At 54.1% G+C, this 22235-nt stretch overlaps 2 protein-coding genes across 2 annotated transcripts in view; one reads left to right on the top strand and one right to left on the bottom strand.

The window, feature by feature from the left end:
• The window catches only part of LOC144174723 (paired box protein Pax-6-like), an 85591-nt gene that overhangs the window by 50767 nt on the left and 12589 nt on the right, over positions 1–22235 (top strand). Inside the window, exon 5 of the mRNA XM_077703553.1 lies at positions 17489–17750. Coding sequence (XP_077559679.1) covers positions 17489–17750 — 262 coding nt within the window. The remainder of the gene's footprint in view (positions 1–17488; positions 17751–22235) is intronic.
• Positions 12168–13916, bottom strand: LOC144173667 (uncharacterized). The gene has a single exon (XM_077701998.1). The coding sequence runs from the start codon at positions 13914–13916 to the stop codon at positions 12330–12332; it is 1587 nt and encodes a 528-aa protein (XP_077558124.1). The 3' UTR covers positions 12168–12329.

Below are 22235 nucleotides of genomic sequence, written 5' to 3'. Positions count from 1 at the left end.
TGCCGTGAAAAAATACTTGCTTTACTATATTCATTGCTAAAAATGTTTGCGGGCCAATTTTGAAATGCTGCAAAATGTATTCAGAGTTATCATCATCAAATCTGAACAGAATAACTCAGTTTGATGAACAAAAACGCACTTCGAACCATTTATTTCCTTGCAACTTGATGTCCTACCTTGATGTTATGTACGGACATTAATTCAAAGCGTGAACAAAACAAATTTCAGTGCTGCCTTGCCGCTGAGGTTAGAGTAGAACATCACTTGTAGATTAAAAGGGCCCTGGTACCCTTTGGTAAAAAAAAAAAAAAAGAGGGAGAAAGAGAAAGAAATAAATAGCGAGTTTTCGGCAAGATTCGAACCATTGACTTTCAAAACAAAAGCCCAACACCCAATCTATTGGCCACGGAAGGAGACAACCAGGGAAGAGAAAGAAGGAAGGAAGGAAGTAAGGAAGGATGGAAGGATGTAGAAGGAAGGCAGGAAAGTTAACCTGGCTAGAGATTAGTTTGCTAAAGGGAAAATAGGCAAAAAAGAGAAAGGAAAGAATGAAGAAAAATTGGAGCGGACAGGTATGCCCAGCGCTGGAGCACTAAGCGTTCGAGTTCAGTGATTGGCACTGTAGGCTTTCGGTCTATAGTCTGGTGTTTAAGTTCGTCGCCCGTAGAAAGCGTAAGAACTTAGTATACTAACCTAGGTTGTCAACGAGCATTGTCGGGTATTTCTTTTTGGCCGTATTTAAGAAATTTGGGCAGTGAGAATGCTTGTTTCTTCCGAACCGATCTTGGAGGTCAATTATGCTAATACTAAAAACGATATAACCAAAGCTCCCTTATTTGAGTCAAGAAAAACTATCGCATATCGTCGGTCTCCCCTACGCAAGTGACGGTAGCCGCGAATGGAATGGAATGCGCCACTATAGTTCTGGCGTCGATAGCCCTTGTTCATTACGCACCTACCTTGCAGACAAGCCCATCAAGCTAACACTACAAGCGGTGTAGCCAGGGCTCCCTTATTAAACTCACAAAAGGCTATCGCAAACCCTCGACCTTCCCGATGAAAGCGAAGCAAGTCACGCAGGAATGCGCACTTTCCAACAGAAATAGCTTGCCATTGGCCTCAAGGCAGCCGATCGCCGTAGGTTAAGAAAAAAATTGTTGTTTTCTGGTTAAAGTAATGACCCCAAACCACGAGGTGGACGTGAAACCCGGACGATGCCGCCTGCTTTCGGATGCTTTCTGGCGCTGCGTCGAGGCTGATGTCTGGCGAGCATAGACATCCTTTTCTACAGTGGATGTGATCCATTGCAGATCCATGCCAATAACCAAATAATAGAAAAATGCGCAGAGTATAACAAAACCACTTTACATGAGATTTATAGACTATGCAAAAGCGTTCGAGCTAGTAATCACAGCCGCAGTAACGGACGCCTTAAATGACCAAGGAATAGAGAAGACCTACCTAAGACCTCTAGACGACATATATGGGGAATGCACGGGCATAATTACCCTTCACAAGCAAAGTGATGAATTCCCGATCCAAAAGGGAGTGCGACAAGAAGATATATTCTCACCAAAATGTTTCGCAGCATGTCTGGAGAGAGTATTCAGGAGGCTTGACTGGGAAAACTTAGGCTTACAGATAAACGGCGAATATTTGAGCCATACCGCTATTCCTAAATACCGCTATACCGCTATTCCTAAAAAGAAAGGTATTCAACCAATGCGTCCTGCCGGCAATGACATACGGAGCGGAAGCTTGGCGCCTTACTAAACAATAAGAAAACAAACTTAGATCCGCCCAACGTGCCATAGAGCGAATAATGTTAGGAGTAACGCTTAGGGGCAGAAAACTATAGCTACCTGGATTAGGGAGCACACTTGGAAAGAGGATATCATAGTAAGGTTAGAAAAAAAAAACGAAAATGGAGGCTGGCCATGTGGTACGACGAAATGAGAACACGTGGACCACAAGAGCAACAGAATGGACACCAAGAGACAAGACTACAAGGAGAGGAAGGCCATTAACTCGATGGAGAAATGGAGTAAGAAAATTCGGAGGCAAAGAATGGGCTCGGGCAGCACAGGACAGAAGCGGGTGGAAGTCAGTAAGGGAGGCCTTCGTCCTGCAGAGGACCTATAGGCCATTGATGAGGATGATGATGATAGACATCGGCGCAGCTCGCGCGTCAGCTCGCGTCGCCATGCATTTTGGTGACGCGCGCTGACGTGCGTCAACGCGGGGTGTCGTCGACGCGTGAAAATGCGGAAAATACGCTGCATGTGGTTGCGGCTTACCACGTGAGCGGCTGATACTCCGCACTGCCAGCGATATGTTCCATTATCTGGAGGCTAAAACTGCGAAATTAGGCTTGTCAGTGTGCCTTAAGGCTCGGGGGCACTCTAAGGCGACCATGACTGACCAATACTTCACAGCTCATACGCAGGGGTGTTGGTAAGCGGCCGTCAGTTTGAAGAGCGCTTCTAAAGTGGGTTGGTTTCGCCCAAATAACAGAATATTACTCTGCACTAGCGTGCAGAGTAATATTGTGTAATTTGGGTGGTGTGGAGCGTCAGCCGGTGGTGTGTTCTATATGAAATAGATAGCATTTTTGGTTAAGCAATTGGCAGTGAACTTGTCTAGAAAGGGCTTTGGTTTCGTAAGGTTCGCGGGACACATGGCAGAAATTTCTCGTTTTCAAACGATCCCGAATCTTGGCTTGTCCCCGTTGGCGTGAAAGAAGGAGACGGGGTTAGGTTGGAGGGGGGCAAAAGTGGAACAACATACTGAGAAAACCCCACATTTTTATTTGAGTGCGCTGTTCTGAAAACCAATTTCCTTATTGCCTGCACGACTGAAAATTAGTGCTGAAGTTTCTGGAGGTTTTATTTCCCGCCGAGCTCAAGAGCAACCCTTCAACAAAGCTGGAAGGGCCAGTTCCGAAGCCACATGCGCACATTTCAGAAGAGAAACAAAGTGACACAGAAACTATAAGCCGTGCACGACTTTTACCGTACTCCAGAAACTGGCTCACCACTAAGTTAACGTTTTCTTTTTTCTCTGTCTCTAACCTGCCTTTTCTTCCTATCCATTATGTGGTTACCACAAAATTTATTCTGATGCACAGATCGGGTACCAACATTGACCTTTGGCTAGGAATAAGTTGATCGTTCTCAATTTATAATTTGTGCCGACATAAGAAACAAGGAAAACTCAACGGAAGGTTCGTTGGAGGATCTCTAGAGATGACCATCTCATCCCTCCCCCTTGTGAACTTAAAGGGACCCTGCAACGCTTTCGATAAGCCCTTTCACTCTTTCTTTCGCGTCTGGAAGCACTTCGAAAGCTTTAGTAATCGCCAGCACGGAGCGGCGCTGCGTGACTTACTCGTCGCAGCAGATACGCCTTCCGTTTCTGCTTTGTTTTTGTGACTTTATTTTTAAAGTGGCTATGGAAGGCATTCATTGCAGCAACTGAAGGAAAGCCGGCCAATGACCGCTCCACCGCTCTGATGACATAATTCCCGCTCTCGAAGAACGCCAAGGCCGGGAAAGAGAGAAACATTTTTTTAAGCAAATTTCTAAGTTATCTAAGATGGACATAGAGAAGTAATTTTGGGCTGAGGTACCTGCGACCCCCTAGTCTAAGTACTGAATGGGTTGGTTGACTCCGTTCTGAAAGCATTGATGATTTCGAAAAAAGTCGAAAAGGTGTTGCAGGGTCCCTTTAACGTTCGGCCCGATGTGCACGCCTCGCTCCGTCTTCAGAAGCCCGAAAATCGGTGTTTCTCGCACGCCCCTCGCACACTACGCCAACTGTGCTTTGCGCCCTAACCATCTTAGCGGTCCCGTTTGTTCACTGGTTGCCGGCCGCTCCTTTTGCTGTACCCCAGAATCGGCATTTCATCTCCGTCGTTACCATAACATACTCTCTTTCTGCCTACTCGGCCCTGCACTTACGTCACACTGAATTTTGCCACGCGTACAAGAGGTGACGGGATGCGTCAAGAAGTCAGATGGTGGGGGCATTGGGGAGAGGCGGCGGTGCGAACGCAACGCCACCGCAGCCAATGCCGCCGCCGGCCCGTGGCTGCGCTTGATGTGCTTCTCTCCGCATGCGCTCTGTCGTTCTCTGTTCTGTCGCTCTCGTGCAGTGCTGCACCATATCCACCCCACACTGTTTCCCTCCACCAACTGCCCTTCGTGCGGTGCTCTAGCCACCGTGTTGCACTCCATGTAGGCATGTCCTAATGATCCCTTCCCCTCCATAGCGTGTGACGAGCAGTGGGAGGGGGTGCTGGGTATCCGGGGGTCCAAATCTCCCTGGTGAACCGAGCCACCGCTGTCGCCGGCAGGCGCATGCCACCGGCCACCCCGCCCTCTTAACTGCCATGTACAATAACGTCTCTCTCTCTCTCTCTCTCTCTCTCTCTCTCTCTCTCTCTCTCTCTCTCTCTCTCTCTCTCTCTCTCTCTCTCTCTCTCTCTCTCTCTCTCTCTCTCTCTCTCTCTCTCCGTTCGCGGATCGACGGCGCAAATTTATGCCCCATGTGATACGCAATAATAAGACATTCCAACGAAGACAGGCTAGAATAGGAATCACCTGTGCCTCCTGTGAGTGAGACCTGGGTGTCACCAGGAAGAAGATGTGGACGTGATGACGGCAACGACCACGCATCGCGACGTAAGCGCGTATACGTAAGGAGAGATGTTTGCCCATTGAGCCAGGCGTACGTATATTAATTGAACAGCGCTAAGACGGGACAAAGTGAGTAGTAAGAAACGCGGGCGCTGACTGACAAGTGTTCATTTTTGGAAACAAAGATATATAGGGGAATGATACAATCACGGTTGTCTATGTGCGCAATGCGGCACTCGTGAAAACAGATCAAACAAAGCTATGAAAGCTCGTATATCTAACATGAACGCGGTCTACACTTTATCCTGTCTTAGCTATGAATTCATGCTATGCTACGAATTCATGCTTAGCTGTTCAATTCATGCTATGAATACAAACACTCCTCCAAACATGCGTTCTGGTGTACGATAAAATAACTCCCCCCTCCCCCCGGAACTTGCGTATTATTAGTGGCAGGGGCGAGAATGACGCGAAATTCGTAAACCAGAACACAACATACCAACAGTCTTAAATGAGCATTTCCGGTAGAAAACCATGGGAGGTACAGAAAAAGGGGAAAGAAGTTGCAGAGAAGTGAATCATGACGCATGTGCGCACGCGCGGATCCTCCGCTGGGAATAGGCGTACGCCTGTATACCAGTGATAAAATTGTAGTTTGACTCTTTCCACGTTCGTATATAAATAAAGAACTGAATGAAATAATGCAACTTGACCCACCACGGTGGCTCAGTGGCTAAGGCATCGTTCTACTGCGCCCAAGAGGGCGGGTTTGATCCCGGCCGCGGTGGCCGTTTTTCCCGTGGCCCGCGAGAAACGAAAACGCCCGTGTACCGCTATTTTGGCTCTCGTTAAAGATTCCGAGGTGGTGAAAATTAATTCTTGACCTTCCACCACGGCGCGCCTCATAGACTGCGTGCAGCTTCGGCTCGTGAAACCCGCCAAGATTTGAGTGTGCGAAAAATTGCATTGCCATTAGCTGGCAGCGGTCGCCATATACAGCCTCAACATCAACAGCCGTATGTATGTATATATGTGGAAAATTGGCTCGTCCTGCTTCGCACTAGTCACCGTTTCGTGATAAGTATCTGAATGCGTTGCAAATCACCGCGTGTAAGGCTCAAGTTGTGGGCCTCACCTCTGTAATGCAGTGCAGCCTGCCAAGGTGCCCACCATGGGTTCGAGCGAGCCAAGCCGTAAACGGCCGCGGCGGCCCTCGCCACGCGTGCACAGTCACTCCGCGAAGACGAAGTAGCTCCTCAGAACGCGGTTTTATTCCGGGTAATCCACGGTACAACAACCAGCCCTGGTATTACACTCCTAGCCCTGGGGCAGAGAGGGGGGTACCCGACGACCGTACGCTTCAAGCCACAGAGCCCGACGCGCAGGGGGGGGGTACTCGGCAGCTGTTGTTCCAGTGGCGTAAGCCACCGAAACGCTGCGGGTGATGGGCCCGGCAATGACCGGAACCGACCACCAGACTGACTGAGAAATCCAACTCCCGGTACGTTCGCCGACCTCACAGAAGTGAGAGAACGGCGGTCGCTCAGGCCGAAGCGAGGCGAGCAGCGTGCAAGCACGAAGTACCTGTCGGAGTCGGCACCCAGCCAATCTCTCCCGGGTCCGACCGAAGCGCGCGCCCGCCACCGCGAGCCCCTCGGCGGGGCCACTACGTCACGCCCCACGTGGCCCACGGACCGGCGCGCATTGGTCAGCCCGTACCCCCTTGCAGGGAGAGGGCGCGAGGGGCTATCCTCGCCCCTCGGGGAGAGGGGATCGCGGGCTACGTGCTCGCGTAATTGGGAGTAGTCCCAATTAAGATCCCCACATCCCCCCCTCCTTAAATGCCCTCGCCGACCTGAAAGCAGGCCGACTACTACCAACAAAAAGAACGATCTTCATGTAAGTAACAAAGGTAGTGCCCATCAGCCTCTCCTCCAGCCCTCAGTAATACACAACATGCATTTCTATTACCTAAGCTACAACTACTATTACACACCTTGACACCGTATGCAAAAATAACACTATACGCAAGAACGTTACAAAAGAGACTAAAACAGGTAAAACTGCAAAGTACGACATGCATAATACAAACTACCACAAAAAAAACTAAACCAGGTCAAACCGACAAAAGAAGGCTACATGCACAATTCGCTGCACAAAAATAACTAAGCAAGTCAAAACTGCGAAATACTACAAGGGAAATAAACACTACAAGGAAAGCCAACTACACAAGTTTGAATATCCCGAATACTAACTTTACAGGTGGAACTTTAATTCTGTCTGCAAAACTCATTCCTATCTACACACGCACACACACACTCACACCCACGCACACACACACAACGTGGCGCACATTTGCAACGAGGAAACAGGAATAAAATAACCGCCACTCGATATCGTTAACCAACACCAATTACACTTCTATATAACACAGCGGCGAAGGGCGTCTCTTTCACGGGGCTCCCGGATTGTTCGGCGCTCGGGGAGCGAATAGGGGCGAAAAGTTATGGTTCGGGAAGCGTGCGTGGCCGTTTCTTCGGGGAGCAATGCCTGCTCACCCAAGAGCGTCGCAAAATGCGTCGATGTCACTGAAGGGCTCACGAAGAAGTTGGAAGAGGGGGCGGCAATGCCGGAACGGGCTCACCACTGCGTCGAGCAGACTTCGCGGACGGGCAGAAGAGCGAGAGTCGATGAGCCGTTGGAAGTCGCCGCAGCGCGGGCACCTGCTGGAGGCCAGGGGTCCGGAATCGGCCCCGATGGATGGGGCACCAGCCAGGGGAGCAGGGCACGAGCTTCAGCCAGTCGCCAGGTCGCAGGATCATGATGGCGTTGACCCGGGAAGCAGGGCTTGCGGAGCATTGATGAGTGCCCCGGCAAGGGTGGTGACGAGCGGGCATGCTGGACGCTCAGCGCCCGCGAGGCAGCAGCCGGACGCCTGCCGATGACGCAATGCGCGGAAACGCCCACAGGACCCGAATGCCAGGCTTCGATGACGAAACACCGACCATCAGCTGGACGTACTGCTGGATCCGTTGTAGCTGGCCCGTACGCGCACACACGCAGTTTTGCACAGCGACACGGTGCACGGGAACACGCACGCACTTCCTAGAGCACAAATCGTCCTCTGTCGGCCCGCGTGCCCACACACACGACAAAAAAAAGAAAAAGACCGGAGCAGTCCCCTGCGCATCTCTGCGGCAGAAAGTCCCCATCCGCGTGTAGCACCGCGAAGACGCAACCGAAACTCACTCATTCCACGCACAAAATAAACACATTCACACAAAAACTACTGGGACCTTGAAAGATACGGGCGGCGAGCAGCAACGCTGCCAAACGGTCCACGCCGCGGCTCCCCATGCTCCCTCCCGTTCCGACCCTCCAAGGAAGCCACCGTCGAGCGACGGCAGCCGGGCGAAACCAACCCAAAACAACAAAAAGAATACACCACCCCTCGGAGCTTCCGAGAAAAAGAAAGGCGGCCTTGCCGGGCTCAGCCGGGACCCCAAAAAAAAGCGAAGTTTTTGCCTCTCGAAAACGGGGGCCGAGAAAATGCGAGGAAACGCGTTCTTTTGCACACAGTTTAAAATGAACCACACTATCATACTTCCCACCGAATGCGGTTGGCTAAACAGCAAAAATAAGGCATTTCTTTAAGCAACTGTATACATATCATGAACAAACCACTAGTTTCTAAGCGCCATGCGACACACGCTACAATTAAAAGAACATGCACACTTTGCCTAAACGCGACAAGATACATTACACTAAGAGAAACATGCACTTTTTTTTACACTCACGTGAAGGGGCTGGAGGCATGATCACTGGCTCACCCGGGAATGCCACGGAGAAAAGCTCGTTGTGAGAAGGCTGATGTGCGCGTGTAGGGCTTTCAACCGGGAAAAGCCCGGTATTAAGCCGGCCGATTTCCCAACTGTGGGCGTCGGCGGAGGGCATACCGATGCGGGGGCCGGAAGCGACCCGACACACCGGGTGTGCTCGTTTGCCCTGGTGCGAGGTCGTCAGACCCCGGCTTCAACTCTGCCGGCCTACAATGGTAGGCTTTCAGGTCGGCAATGTGAACGCGGCCACTGGATTTCCCTGTTCGGGGATCCTTAAGCTCGTACACAAGCGGTGAGAGTCGCCTCTCAACTTGGTAGGGCCCAAGCCACTTAGGAGCCAATGCAGCGGAAAACTCCTTGCTGGCATCGCTAAGAGCGTGGCTGCGTTTGAGCACAAAGTCACCTGCCTGATAGCAAATGCTACGGTGACTCTTGTCGTACTGAGCCTTTTGTTGGGCTCGAGCTACGCCGAGGCTCTTCCGCGCCTTGTCGAAGGCCAGATTGAGCCGGGCGCAGAGTTGGGACGCGTACGAGGAACAATCCCGGTGCGCGCTCTCGTCCGAGTCTTGGCGTTGCGTGACAATGGTCAGGGGGTTGGCCAAGTGTCTCCCAAAAGTGAGGAATGCGGGCGAGAATCCCGTTGAACGGCTCTCCGCTGTCCGAACAGCGAACGCGAGCTCGTTCAGGTGGTCGGCCCAATCCTTTTGGCTCGTGGCAAAAGCCCTGAGCATTGTCTTCACACTCCTATTGAAGCGTTCTGTCAAATTGGACTGGGGGTGGTAGGGCGACGTGGGACGATGCTCGATCCGCAAGGATGAGCATGTTTCACGGAAAAGTCGGGCAGTAAAATAGGAGGCATTGTCCGTGATGAGGCGCTCCGGGAAGCCGAAGCGAGTGAATACCTCCATTAACTTGTCCAGCACAGCCCGGGATGTCACCTTACGCAGTGGAAACAATTCCACCCATTTCGTAAAGTGGTCCACCACTACCAACAGGTGCTGATAGCCGTGCTTGCTTCTGGGGAAAGGCCCCATAAGGTCGCAGGCGGCTATTTGCCACGGCCGCTGGCTGTCAATCGGTTTCATCAGCCCTGGCGGGCGCCCACCGCGCGATTTGACAGACTGACAGGCATGACACGACCGGCAATAGCGGAAAATGTCCCGCCTCATGCCGGGCCAGGTGACAGTGCGACTGATCTTCGAAAAGACCTTCGAGCCGCTCAGGTGTCCGGCCAGTGGCTCGTCGTGAGCGTACCGCAAAAGCGCGCACCTCAGACGTTTCGGGATCACTACCTTGAACGGGTTGATAGACTCGTCGTCAGTGGCGACGTATTTCAGCACGAGCTCGTCGTTGTCCAGCAGGTACGTATCCTCGGGACTACCAGCAATGCAAGCTGGCTCCGGTCCCTCTGCGCCCGTTGCAAAGCCAGCAACGTCACGGCGCTCCGCCTCTCGTAGGCGTCCGAGAATGTCTCGGCAAAAAGGATCGTCTCGCTGAGCCTGAATGAGCTCTTCCCGGCTGAATATAATCCCGAAAGGAGACCAGGCACGGACCTGAATCTCCTGCGTCGTGGCCTGGGGCTGCCCGAATTCGGGGGGCCGTTTTGGCTCACGAGCGTTGCTGGCGTTCCCTCGAGAGGGTCCAGCTTCCGTACACAGTGCAACAGCAGCGCGTTCTCCTTTCTCGGCGCGGGGCATGACACAGACGGTTTTCCCCTTCGGCGCTCGAGATGCGCTGGCCTCAACAACAGAGGACCCAACCACGCTTGCTACGGGTGGTGACAATGCACCAGCTGTGTTCTCCCGTATCGCTGTGCACGGCTTTCCGACTGCGGGCTCCGCCGCAACCGCCTCCTCGCCTGCGCTGGCAGGCGAAACATTCCTCTCGGCGCTGGCCGGGAGCGAAAGCGGGGCGCGTGAAAGCGCGTCGGCGACCACATTGCTGCTTCCCTTCCGATACTGCACGGAAAAATCGTAGTGCTGTATGAGCAGAGCCCAGCGTGCCAATCGCCCCGAAGGTTCTCGGAGCCGCATCAACCAAGTGAGCGCGCTGTGGTCCGTTTGCACGATGAATTTCGTCCCGTCCAAATAGACGTCGAATTTCCGCAGCGCAAACACGATAGCGAGGCACTCCCTCTCTGTCACTGAGTAATTCTTCTCAGCGGGGAGAAGGGATCGACTGGCAAAAGCCAGGGGGTGCAGCACGCCATCGTATTCCTGAAGGAGGACAGCCCCCAATCCGAGGTCGCTTGCGTCGGTTTGTACGACAAACTCCCTGTTCAGGTCGGGCAACCTGAGCTGCGCTGTCTCGGCAATTGCGCGGGACAGGCTGCGAAACGCACCTTCTTGCTCAGGGCCCCAATGCCACTCGACAGATTTCCCCAACAGCCGCGTCAGGGGAGCCTGGAGTTTAGCGCAGGACGGAATGAATGACCGATAAAAATTGGCCATTCCCAGAAAGCGGCGCAGGCCGCGTACTTCTGTGGGCGCAGGGAAGCCCAGGATAGCCTGGAGTTTCTCCGCGTTTGGCTCGATGCAGCCACCGCCCAGCGTGAACCCAAGAAGCTGCACTTGAGTTCGCGCTATCTGCGCTTTCGCCGGATTCAATGTCAAACCCGCTGCCTTGAGCCTACCGAGCACATCTTCCAAGTGACTAGCGTGCTCTTCCAGTGAACGCGAGTATATTACAATGTCGTCAAGGTAGCACATTGCATGTGACCACCTTGACTCCCCAAGAACCCGGTCCATCAGCCTCTGAAATGTTGCAGGGGCGTTACACAGCCCAAATGGCATACGTGTAAACTCAAACAAACCCCGGTGGCAGGTGAACGCTGTCTTAGCCTGATCCTCCGAATTCATCTCCACCTGCAAGTAACCCTTTGAGGCATCCAGAATGGTGAAATACCTAGCTGACCCCAGGTTCCCCACTATCGACTCGATCGTAGGCAGCGGGTAGGCATCTTTCCGAGTGAGGGCATTCAGCCCTCGGTAGTCAACGCACAAGCGAAAACTGCCGTCTTTCTTCTCTACCGGGACTACAGGAGACGCCCACGGGCTGTCGGAGCGCCTCACCACATTTGTCGCGAGTAGCTCGTCCAGCGCGCCGTCAATAGCCCGCCGCTTAGCGAGGCTAGTCGGCCTGGGGTAGCACTTCAAAGGAAGCGCATCTCCTGTCTCGATCCTGTGTCGCACGAGATCAGTGCAACCCGGCAGATCCGTGAAAAGCTCCGCAAACCGGAATAAAATGTCCGAGATGCGGGCCTTCTCCTTCCGATCCCAACCAGCCACATCGGCGATCAAGGGATGGAGCGCATCGTCGCGCGCGGGCTTGTTCTTCAACCGAGAAGCGGTCGAACAACTTTGCTCCGCCCCGGGGTATTCCCCGGTGCGCAGCACTCCGCACGGCGGCAAAGCTTCTCCCGCACAAGCGAGAGCCGGCGAAGGCGGGCTAGCGAAGGGAACAAGGGGGGACAAAAGTCCGGCCCTGTAACCGCCGCTCGCAATGTCGATCGTAATTCTGGACTTCCGAAGAAAGTCGCGGCCCAAAATCACGGGGACACTGAGCCTTGGCAGGTGGATAAAACGACATCGTCTCATCCGCCCGTCCCATCGAACTGTCAACCTTGCGGCGCCGCCGGCGCGCACTGCACCACTGGCAAGGCTGAACACAGCTCGGCACTCCCTGAGGCGAACAGAACGCTGTTGCAAGAGGTTCAACACTTCGTCTCCGAACAAAGAAGCGCTAGCTCCCGTGTCCAATAAAGCCGGGTATTCTCGTCCCGCAATGACGACAGTGATGAACGGCGCAGGCTCGCCAACGGGACAACCCGGGCGGCCTAGGGAGGGGGCCAGAATTACTTCGGCCGAACGGGCCTTCCCGCTCGGCCGGCCTCTGCGTTTCCCAACTGCGCCGGCGGCTGGGAGCAGTTGCGCATCATGTGGCCCTCTTTTCCGCAACGAAAACAGCGCAGCCCACCACGGGTATTCCCGCGATTGGCATCCCTCGGCGCGTCTCCGCCTGCCGCCGGACCTGGGGGTTGTTTCGGGCGGTTGTTCGCTGCAGAATTGTTTGGAGGCCATTTTCCGGCATTAGCCGTGCGGCGTCCGTAGGTGTATGGGTCCAAAGCGCGTGCGCTAATTTCCCACAGACCTTTTCCTTCCGCGCCGACTGCGTGGGCGGCGTGCGGCGGGTGGCGAGGAAAAGAGGAAGCTCCCTTCCACGCGCAGCGGGGCTCGAGAGCCTCGCTTGCCGGAGGAGGAGGGCGATACGCTCTTGAAGCGAGTATGTGGCCCTGTATCCGCTTCGCCTCAGCGGCTAATTCCTCCAGGTCGCGGAACCGAGCGCCGCGCAGGTACGCCGCAAAAGTGGGGTGCGCCTGCCTGATAACCCTCTCGACGCGTTCATCGTTCGGGGCTGTCGGTTCGGCGATTTGATATAGCTCCTCCATGCTCCGCACAAACTCTAGGAGCGATTCCTCGGGAGCCTGTGTGCGCAGCTCCAGTTCACGCCGCATCCTCCGATGGTAGTCCACCGGAAGAAATTCGCGGCGGATTGCCGCCTTCAGTTCAGTGAACGTGGCGGCTCGGTGACCGGCAAGCCGGTACCACTGCGCTGCTCGCTCCGTAAGCGCAACTGGCACGACACGAGCGAGCATATCGCTGTCGCTGAGCCCCATGGCTGTCTGGTAGTGCGCGAGAGACTCAATGAAGTCGGTCACGCTGATGGTATCCTCGTAGCCGCGGTAAACTGGCACTTCTAGCCTCACCAGCGGCTTTGACAGCTTCGGTGCACCCAGGGAAACCTGGAGAGCACCTGAAAGGGACTGGATCAAGCGAGTGGCTTGCTGCAACAACGAGGTTGCATCTGGGGAAGCATCTCCGTTATGAACGACTGCGTGCGCGGCGTAGGGATCCGCGTCGGGGCGAGAAAATACTCGCGGGTCGTTCGGCGGCTCGGCGGCCGGAGGGAGAATTCGTGTGCCCAGCCCGCTGGTGTTGGCGGGTGGTGCTTCCCGAGCCTCCGCTGCCTCCGCGTAAGCGAGGACAGCGGGGTCTCCTGCCGCGTTGCTCCCGAAAACGGGTGGCCTTTGCGGCAAGAAAGCCTCTCTGGTGCGAGCCAGGCTTTCAGCGGCGACGCAGCCGGTGTGAAACGGCGCGGGGCTACCGCGCGCCCCGAGAGTGGCGACGGGGGCGGTTTGCCGAAGCCCAGGTAATCCTGTGGCTGGCTGGATACATGGCTGGCCCCCAGTACTAACTGGGAGCGGCCTGGTACTTGCGGCTCTCGGACCGTCGATGAAAGTACCGGCCGGGGCTTGCAATGCAGCTCGCCCGGCATGAGAGGCGCCCAATACGCCTAAGCGCTCGCGCGCAGTCGCAGCCTCGCTAGCGCGCGCGCCACATTCCGGGGCCACTGAAGCACGCCCGGGTCGCCGTGCATACATATCAAAATCACTAGCATCCGGGGCTACGGAAGCACACCCGAATGCATTCAATACGCCTATGCGCTCGCCAGCACGCGCGCCTCCGTCCAGGGCTACTGGAGCACACCCGGATTGCCATGCACATATATCAACATCACTAGCAAGCGGGGCTACGGAAGCACTCCCGAATGCGTTCAATACGCCTATGCGCTCGCCATCGCGCGCGCCTCTATCCAGGGCTACGGGAGCACACCCGGATTGCCGTGCACATATATCAACATCCCTAGCAATCGGGGCTACGGAAGCACACCCGAATGCATTCAATACGCCTATGCGCTCGCCAGCACGCGCGCCTCCATCCAGGGCTACGGGAGCACACCCGGATTGCCGTGCACATATATCAACATCACTAGCAATCGGGGCTACGGAAGCACACCCGAATGCATTCAATACGCCTATGCGCTCGCCAGCACGCGCGCCTCCATCCAGGGCTACGTGAGCACACCCGGATTGCCGTGCACATATATCAACATCACTAGCAATCGGGGCTACGGAAGCACACCCGAATGCATTCAATACGCCTATGCGCTCGCCAGCACGCGCGCCTCCGTCCAGGGCTACGGGAGCACACCCGGATTGCCGTGCACATGTATCAACATCACTAGCAAGCGGGGCTTCGGAAGCACACCCGAATGCGTTCAATACGCCTATGCGCTCGCCATCGCGCGCACCTCCATCCAGGGCTACGGGAGCACACCCGGATTGCCATGCACAAATATCAACATCACTAGCAAGCGGGGCTTCGGAAGCACACCCGAATGCGTTCAATACGCCTATGCGTTCGCCAGCGCGCGCGCTACCATCCAGGGCTACGGGAGCACACCCGGATTGCCATGCGTACACATCACTATCGCACAAACCGTACCGACTATTATGTAGTGAGCACACTCGCCGGAGTCCCGGCTGAACCAGACGCGGCGTACTACTCGGCACACTCCCCGCATAAGCTGAGTGCGGCCTCTCACCTCGCTCTACAATACCGGCAGAGGCCGGAGGGGCCGGGGCACAGAGAGCTCTCCCGGCTAGGAGCGGCGTCGACCCAACACATGTGGCCTCAGGCGACGGAGGAACGGCGAACTCGGGAATTCCCGAAACTCGTACATCGCTTTGGTCGGCGTCCACGCTCGGTGAAGCGCGGAAGGATGCGATGTTCGCTAGCGACGCCCGCGTAAGCGTCTCCTCAAGGCTAGCGTCCATGGCGCGAGCGGCCTATTGCATGAGCAAAGCTCTGCAAGCTCGCTAAATGGAGGCAACGATTGTAAGAACAAAGGCTGCCCCACGTTGTGGCGCCAGATATGTGGGCCTCACCTCTGTAATGCAGTGCAGCCTGCCAAGGTGCCCACCATGGGTTCGAGCGAGCCAAGCCGTAAACGGCCGCGGCGGCCCTCGCCACGCGTGCACAGTCACTCCGCGAAGACGAAGTAGCTCCTCAGAACGCGGTTTTATTCCGGGTAATCCACGGTACAACAACCAGCCCTGGTATTACACTCCTAGCCCTGGGGCAGAGAGGGGGGTACCCGACGACCGTACGCTTCAAGCCACAGAGCCCGACGCGCAGGGGGGGGGTACTCGGCAGCTGTTGTTCCAGTGGCGTAAGCCACCGAAACGCTGCGGGTGATGGGCCCGGCAATGACCGGAACCGACCACCAGACTGACTGAGAAATCCAACTCCCGGTACGTTCGCCGACCTCACAGAAGTGAGAGAACGGCGGTCGCTCAGGCCGAAGCGAGGCGAGCAGCGTGCAAGCACGAAGTACCTGTCGGAGTCGGCACCCAGCCAATCTCTCCCGGGTCCGACCGAAGCGCGCGCCCGCCACCGCGAGCCCCTCGGCGGGGCCACTACGTCACGCCCCACGTGGCCCACGGACCGGCGCGCATTGGTCAGCCCGTACCCCCTTGCAGGGAGAGGGCGCGAGGGGCTATCCTCGCCCCTCGGGGAGAGGGGATCGCGGGCTACGTGCTCGCGTAATTGGGAGTAGTCCCAATTAAGATCCCCACAAAGTATACAACACAATTGATTTCCTCGCTTTCCCGATCGGCTTGCCGGAAAACGCCCCGCGTTTAACCTCCATGCGACAAGAGCGGCGTAAGAGGCGTTACAAGGAAGTGCGGGCAGTTGGGCTGCTACACGCGTAAGGCGAATCGAAACGGTGTCGTAATGGCCCGATTGCGGCAGCGTGCCCGATAGTAGGCGGGCAGGTGAGAGGGGAGGAATTTTTCGCTCCGAAGCAGCTCGCGTGGGCGCTTGAAAGCGGATATTAGGACGGTTCCATGGCATACACGTTGTAGTCTCATGGCGTCATGCTCCCGCTTTTTTCGCGCCCTCCTGTCTGAATAAATATGCGTGAGCAACCCGCCAACACACGAGCGCAGCGGCTGTGCGACGACATTTCAAGGTTGATCTTCTTGATCCCTATAATGACATGACGCATACTAAGCGTGCACAACGCACCTCGAGCCAACCAGAGGGTGAAAATTTACTGTTGAGAGAAAAGGGGAGGTACGACGAGGACAACTCTGTCTGTCTGTCTGTCTGTCTGTCTGTCTGTCTGTCTGTCTGTCTGTCTGTCTGTCTGTCTGTCTGTCTGTCTGTCTGTCTGTCTGTCTGTCTGTAAATTGTGCCACGTCATGTGCCATGTCATATGCCGCGTAAATTGTGCTGCGTCATGCGTTACAGAAGGTCGGGTTCTCTCGTTGAGTCCCCAATGAAGTACTTGCGCATTTAAAATTAAGCACATAAGACCCATTTTGGATCTCCACTCCACTCAGTGAGTGTACAAATGAAGAGCTTTTTTTTTCTCTCAAAAGGAGTCAAATCCACGTGAACAGAATTTCCGAAACAAGCAAAAAGATTATTCACGGGCCTAAATGCACCGCTGTCAAAGCTAACTTCCTATAGCTGACATGTAGAACATATCATGTGATAGCTTTGACAGCGTTCAATTTAGACCCGGTCACAAATATTTGCTTCTGAAATTCTCTTCGGGGGATTTCACTCATTTCGGAAAAAAAACTCCTCAAATGTATAGATGGTATTCATTGAAAAGTTTAGCTGTCAATTTCTTCGCTTGGCAGCACTGGAAACGGCCACGGACATGGCGCGGCTTGTGCCACTGCGTCCACACACCGTAGAAAAAAAATACCGGCGTGCGTCTTCTGCTGCATTTCATCCCGATTTTCAACGGTTGTGTCAACAGAGATAACAGAGATATTATTAATCGCACTCACATTGGAGTAGAGGCGTTACTTTGCGTTCGCTGGGGTAGAGTTTGGACCGCCCAACACACATCATGTGCTTAGCACGGACAAGTTCCGCCATCCCGCGGAGCCCGACGTAACCAGTGACAGCGCACAGACATGGTTGCCTGCCTGCATGCGTGCCTCGCCAGTGAATACAACCTATACATGAGCATGTGTTTCATCATGGCGGCGCAATTCGGGAAGAAGCGGCGCTGATGCATGACGGCCCTGCAGTTCTTGTCCCGCTCACCCTGCAGTGCGTATAATGTGTGTATGCGTACACACGCGCGCAGGTGTCCTCGATCAACCGTGTGCTGCGCAACCTGGCCGCCCAGAAGGAGCAGCAGCAGGCGGCTGTGCAGGGCGTGTACGACAAGCTGCGCGTGCTCAGCGGCGCCTCCCCGCTGGGCTCGGCGGCCGCCTGCTGGGGCCCCTGGCAGCCCACGCCCACGCAGCCCGCCGCGCAGCCGCAGGGCCCGCTGGCCGCCGCCGTGGCCGCCGCCGCCGCCGCCTCGTCCACGCTGCACGCGCAGCAGAAGGCCGCCGCGGCAGCCGGTGAGTTGGAGCCCCACTCTGCGTTCACATGGGCGGCTGCGGCAAACTACGCAGCAGGTTGGACGCGCGCGGGAGCGGCCGTCGTCCGGCAGCCAAATCGGTTCTCGGAGCGGTAGACGCGTCCTTTTTAACGCGAAAGTGTTTTATTCCTGGGTACACCAAGATTTCACTGACGTCGTATCCGTCACGGAAATGACGCCATAACAACGAAGTAAGCGGGCTGTAAAGGGTGCAGCCCTGTATACAGGTCTTCTTGCGGGGAAGCAACCTTTAGTACTAAACAGTACGTCATACTTCGGGTTGTCCGTTTTCAGGTTTTATATTTTAACACGAAAGTGTTTTATGCCGGGATACACCAAGATTTCACTGACGTGATATCCGTCACGGAAATGACGCCAGTACACCTTTGCCGAAGCGACCCGCCAGCAGGACGTCGCTCGCCAAGCGCACCCTCAAGAAAGCCGCCGACCCTCAAATCATGCTCAGCTGCAGATTTCGCTGCGCATTTCACTTTCGTGTTTTACCGATTCCTATGACAGAGGAATAACCCACAGTTTTCGCTCACGTGTTTCATCCCTTCCCGTGAACAGGCGAAAGCGGGCGTATACATACAGCTCGCGCTGCCCTGGTTGTTATATTTCAGTTGTCACGTGCATGGCCATAAGCACTCGCAGACAATCCGGTGTATCGTCGTGGGATTGGTGCGATACTGATCGCAACGAAGGCCTATCCGTACGTGTGCACAAAGTCAGGGCAGGGCCACTAGTACCATAGAATCCTTGACGGTGAACGATTCCTTCATCAACTAAAACTAATCCTTTCTACGCGCATGATCATATTGTTCTGATATTGCATTGTGAGAATGATTTTTCTTCGGGATTCAGTTTGGTGGCATCCTTGTCCCCAATATATTATCTTACATTGAACGTCTCAATAGAAATTATGCGGTGATTGGGCCTTGCAAATTGATTGCGTGCACATGGGTGGAAACTGCAGCAACAGCTTAACGGGACAAAAACTGATATGTTCGGTTGCCTTTGCGAGCAATTGAGCGAACAGACTAAGCACAACTAATTGAAATTAGCATTACTAGCTAATCGCATGGCGGCACACTTCAGTGGCCTTATGTTAACTTTTATACTTCGCGCACTTCAGCGTACGCGCAAGAGGAAAAAGGAGGGTTCTTTTCGCGCGTTTTCAACAAAGCGGAAATAGGTCCATCAGAGCCAGTCGTTTATTTTCATGTGTACTTTTTTTTCTGCTACGTTTTAGCGTTATGAATTTATAAAAAATTTACCACCGACTGCGGCTGTTTGAAAGAGTAAAAAGAGAAACCGAATTTTGTCGTACCGATAGAAGTTCCGAGGGAAAAAAAGTTGCGTGTGCTACAGCCTGGAAGTTCAAAAAATGACCTGAAAAAAAACAGAAATGTCTATATACACTAATCTTAGTCTTCTTTACATTCTTTAGATATTTCGGCAACTTTTTAAAACCCGCGCGATGAACCATAACAAAGAGTAGTGTTCGCGGTGTGTTGTAAAGAGACTGAAAGCGAAACGCCTTTTAACCAGTAGACGTGTTAGCTTCCAGGCACATCGTATTCCCTTTGACCGCGCCGCTACGTTGGCGTTTGACGGCTTTTTTTTCTCCTCCAAAAAGGGAGGCTGTTGTTGCAATAATATATGCACTGACATCCGCATCCCTCTACACGACCGGAAAGAAGGATATCCGGGAGGAAAAAAAAAAAAAAAACGTCCAGAGTGCACATTTCCCCCGCTCACGTGCAGGTCAATCTTTGATCTAAAAGTAGAAAGTTATCTGCACAAACGCGTTCCTGTTGCCCATATAAGAGCGAGAATAAGCCCTAGTTCACATATGGAGCCATTGATGCTTCCGAAAGCAGGTGCCGTGACAGTGCATTGCAAAGCACCTAGGTGGCCTCTTTCAGCCACCGGCGGTCTCCTTGAGGTAGCCGGTAATCCACTGATCTTTTCAAACTCATATGTTCACTGAACGCGCACTTTTAGCTGCCCCTTCAATTCCGTGTTTGAAATCGTGTGAAATTCGGTTCCGAGGCTTTCGGCGGGTCAGATATTCGACTTAGGGGTGCTTGAGAAGGGGCTCTCCTGAACCGCCGAGCAGCGGGTGGTAGGGGTAACTGGAAAGGTTTTTTTCTTCCGAAAATTGTATTAATTGTTTCATGATAAGAAGGCCAGGTAACTCAATGCTGACTCGTATAAGGTTCAATGAACGCGCAATTATTTTTTTCACCTCGACTTTTTACGCTCAAAGTACTCCTGCCTGTCTACTTGCGCCCTGTACCCCCACCCCAACACCTCTAATTGATTGATTGATTGATTGATTGATTGATTGATTGATTGATTGATTGATTGATTGATTGATTGATTGATTGATTGATTGATTGATTGATTGATTGATTGATTGATTGATTGATTGATTGATTGATTGATTGTAGGGTTTAACGCGCCGACGCAACGCAGGCGATGAGGCGCGCCGTCTTGGAGGGCTCCGGATTAATTTTGACCACCTGGGGATCTTTAACGTGCGCCAAAATCTCGTACACACGGGCGTTTTTGCTTTTCGCTTCCATCAGAAAAGCGGCCGCCACGACCGGGAATCGAACCCGCGTCCTCGTGCTCAACAGCACAACATCTCAGCCACTGAGCCACCGCTACGGGCCCCCCAACACCTCTCATTGCAGACGCCGATGTATAGCTGCAGCTATAAAACGTTTCTTTTCTGAACCTCACCGTCGTCCTGTTTGACCATTGCCGGGGCGTCAGTCAGTCCACTCTCTGAAGGACCATTTAATCATAGATGTGCCAGAGCCGAGAATGCGCGCGTATATCAAAACGCACAAGATTTCTGTCGGCGTGGCGTTCTGCTGTGCACACCCAAGGCCAGTGAAAAGTGTTGGGCCTCTCGGCAAGAGAGATTTGCTCTGACATGGCGCTGCCGCTATTATGTATGCGTGCAGGCCATTCACTTAAACCACTCAATCCGTTCTTTCTTTTATATTGTCCGCATTACGTCCACGGATGCGTCAATTGCTTCCCACAACCTATTGTGACAAGACAAGCTCAGACGCGTTGATTCGCTGCCTTTCAGCGGGTCCCACTAAATTCATCTATGCGCAGAGAGCAGCAAAACTGTAACACACTTCCCATCACGCGGCGAGCACCGTTTTCACCTACATGTCGCCCTCGAAATGCTCCCTGGAGCGTTCTCAGTCTCTCGTCCCGGTCGCGGCGTCGCAAGGTGCGCGCAAATATTCCCAGCGGGGAGCCCCGTGCGAGTGTGCGTGCGTCACCGCGGACGCATGTGTGCGCGCCCGACGGAAGAATGCCTCGGGACCTCAAGGACCGCACACCCGCTGTGTCTGACGGACGTCAGAGATGCTGCTGCTGGGCCCTTTTGTGAGCCGAATTTGGTGCACCCGGTATGTGCCGATTCATAGGTGCAGCGAGTGCACGTGCGTCGGTGCAGTACACCGCACAACGGTGCACTCTCTCTCTCTCTCTCTCTCTCTCTCGCACTCACACACACGGGGAGACGGAGGAGAGGGAAGTTCGACGTCGTCGTCGTTTCTTCATCCCTCCCGCTCGCTGCGGTGACAACCTCGCGGCGGACTCGGCGCGTCTTTCCTCGCGCGATCTTCGAGAAAACGTCAAAGCCGACGAGGAGTATAACGTGCCACACGACAACGGCTGGACAGGAGACGAAAAGGACAGAGCGGGAACCGTAAACAGATTACAGGAAAAGAGAAAAAAAGGTCTAGAAAACTCTCGGCATCTCTACTTCTGTATAGGGATGGCGCGCGCGCATCTGACAGAGGAGAACAAATACGCCGTCGGAGGTCGCCCTGGGTGTTTCCCTCGTTGTTTGCGTGTTTGCTTGTGCTGTCTTGCGTGCGCCGTGTGGGTGCTTCCCATGGAAGGCGACCCACAATGAGGGCGAAGGGAGAAAGGCCGGCTGTCGTCCTTTTTGCACTCGCGGTTCTGCTCTAGCTCTGTTCGCGTCCGGGTGGCCTGTCCGTCAAGAGCGACGTTTTCTCTCAGTTCTCGTCAACCTCTTCTTCTATCCCCCCCCCCCCCCTTCCATCCCCTGTCCCGTCTCTTCTGTGGCAGCAGCTCCCGAAACCTACAAAAGCGGGAGAAATCTACGCGGCTGGTGTTCTGACACCCATGCATGAGCAAATTGCCGTGAGCGAAGCACCCACGCGCTTTTATTTCTGCGTTATAAACCGCGGTTATCAGTGTAGGAGATCATGACGATCGAAAAACTCTGACGCGGGAAGAGTGGTTATCAAACCCTAACCTACAATAATTTGTGCTACGCGTACACCTGCACCTACGAGGCTCTAAACGGGAAAAAATCTCTTTAGGTCGTAAACAGTGCAGATGTCTCAAGACATGTACACTTTCCAGCTGTGGTGTTTAGCTATTTCCTTTTCTTGGGTTGGTG

The sequence above is a fragment of the Haemaphysalis longicornis genome, unplaced genomic scaffold (genome assembly GCF_048455015.1).
Source record: "Haemaphysalis longicornis isolate Haplotype H1 unplaced genomic scaffold, Haemaphysalis longicornis Haplotype H1 scaffold_3, whole genome shotgun sequence".
In the NCBI taxonomy this organism is placed as follows: domain Eukaryota; kingdom Metazoa; phylum Arthropoda; class Arachnida; order Ixodida; family Ixodidae; genus Haemaphysalis; species Haemaphysalis longicornis.
Note: the sequence above shows the minus strand (reverse complement) of the source record. Positions and strands in the feature narration are given on the sequence as shown.

Bases quoted from the DNA above. Each gene is read 5' to 3' on its own strand.
- LOC144173667 (XM_077701998.1), bottom strand. From the start codon at position 13,916: ATGTATGCACGGCGACCCGGGCGTGCTTCAGTGGCCCCGGAATGTGGC.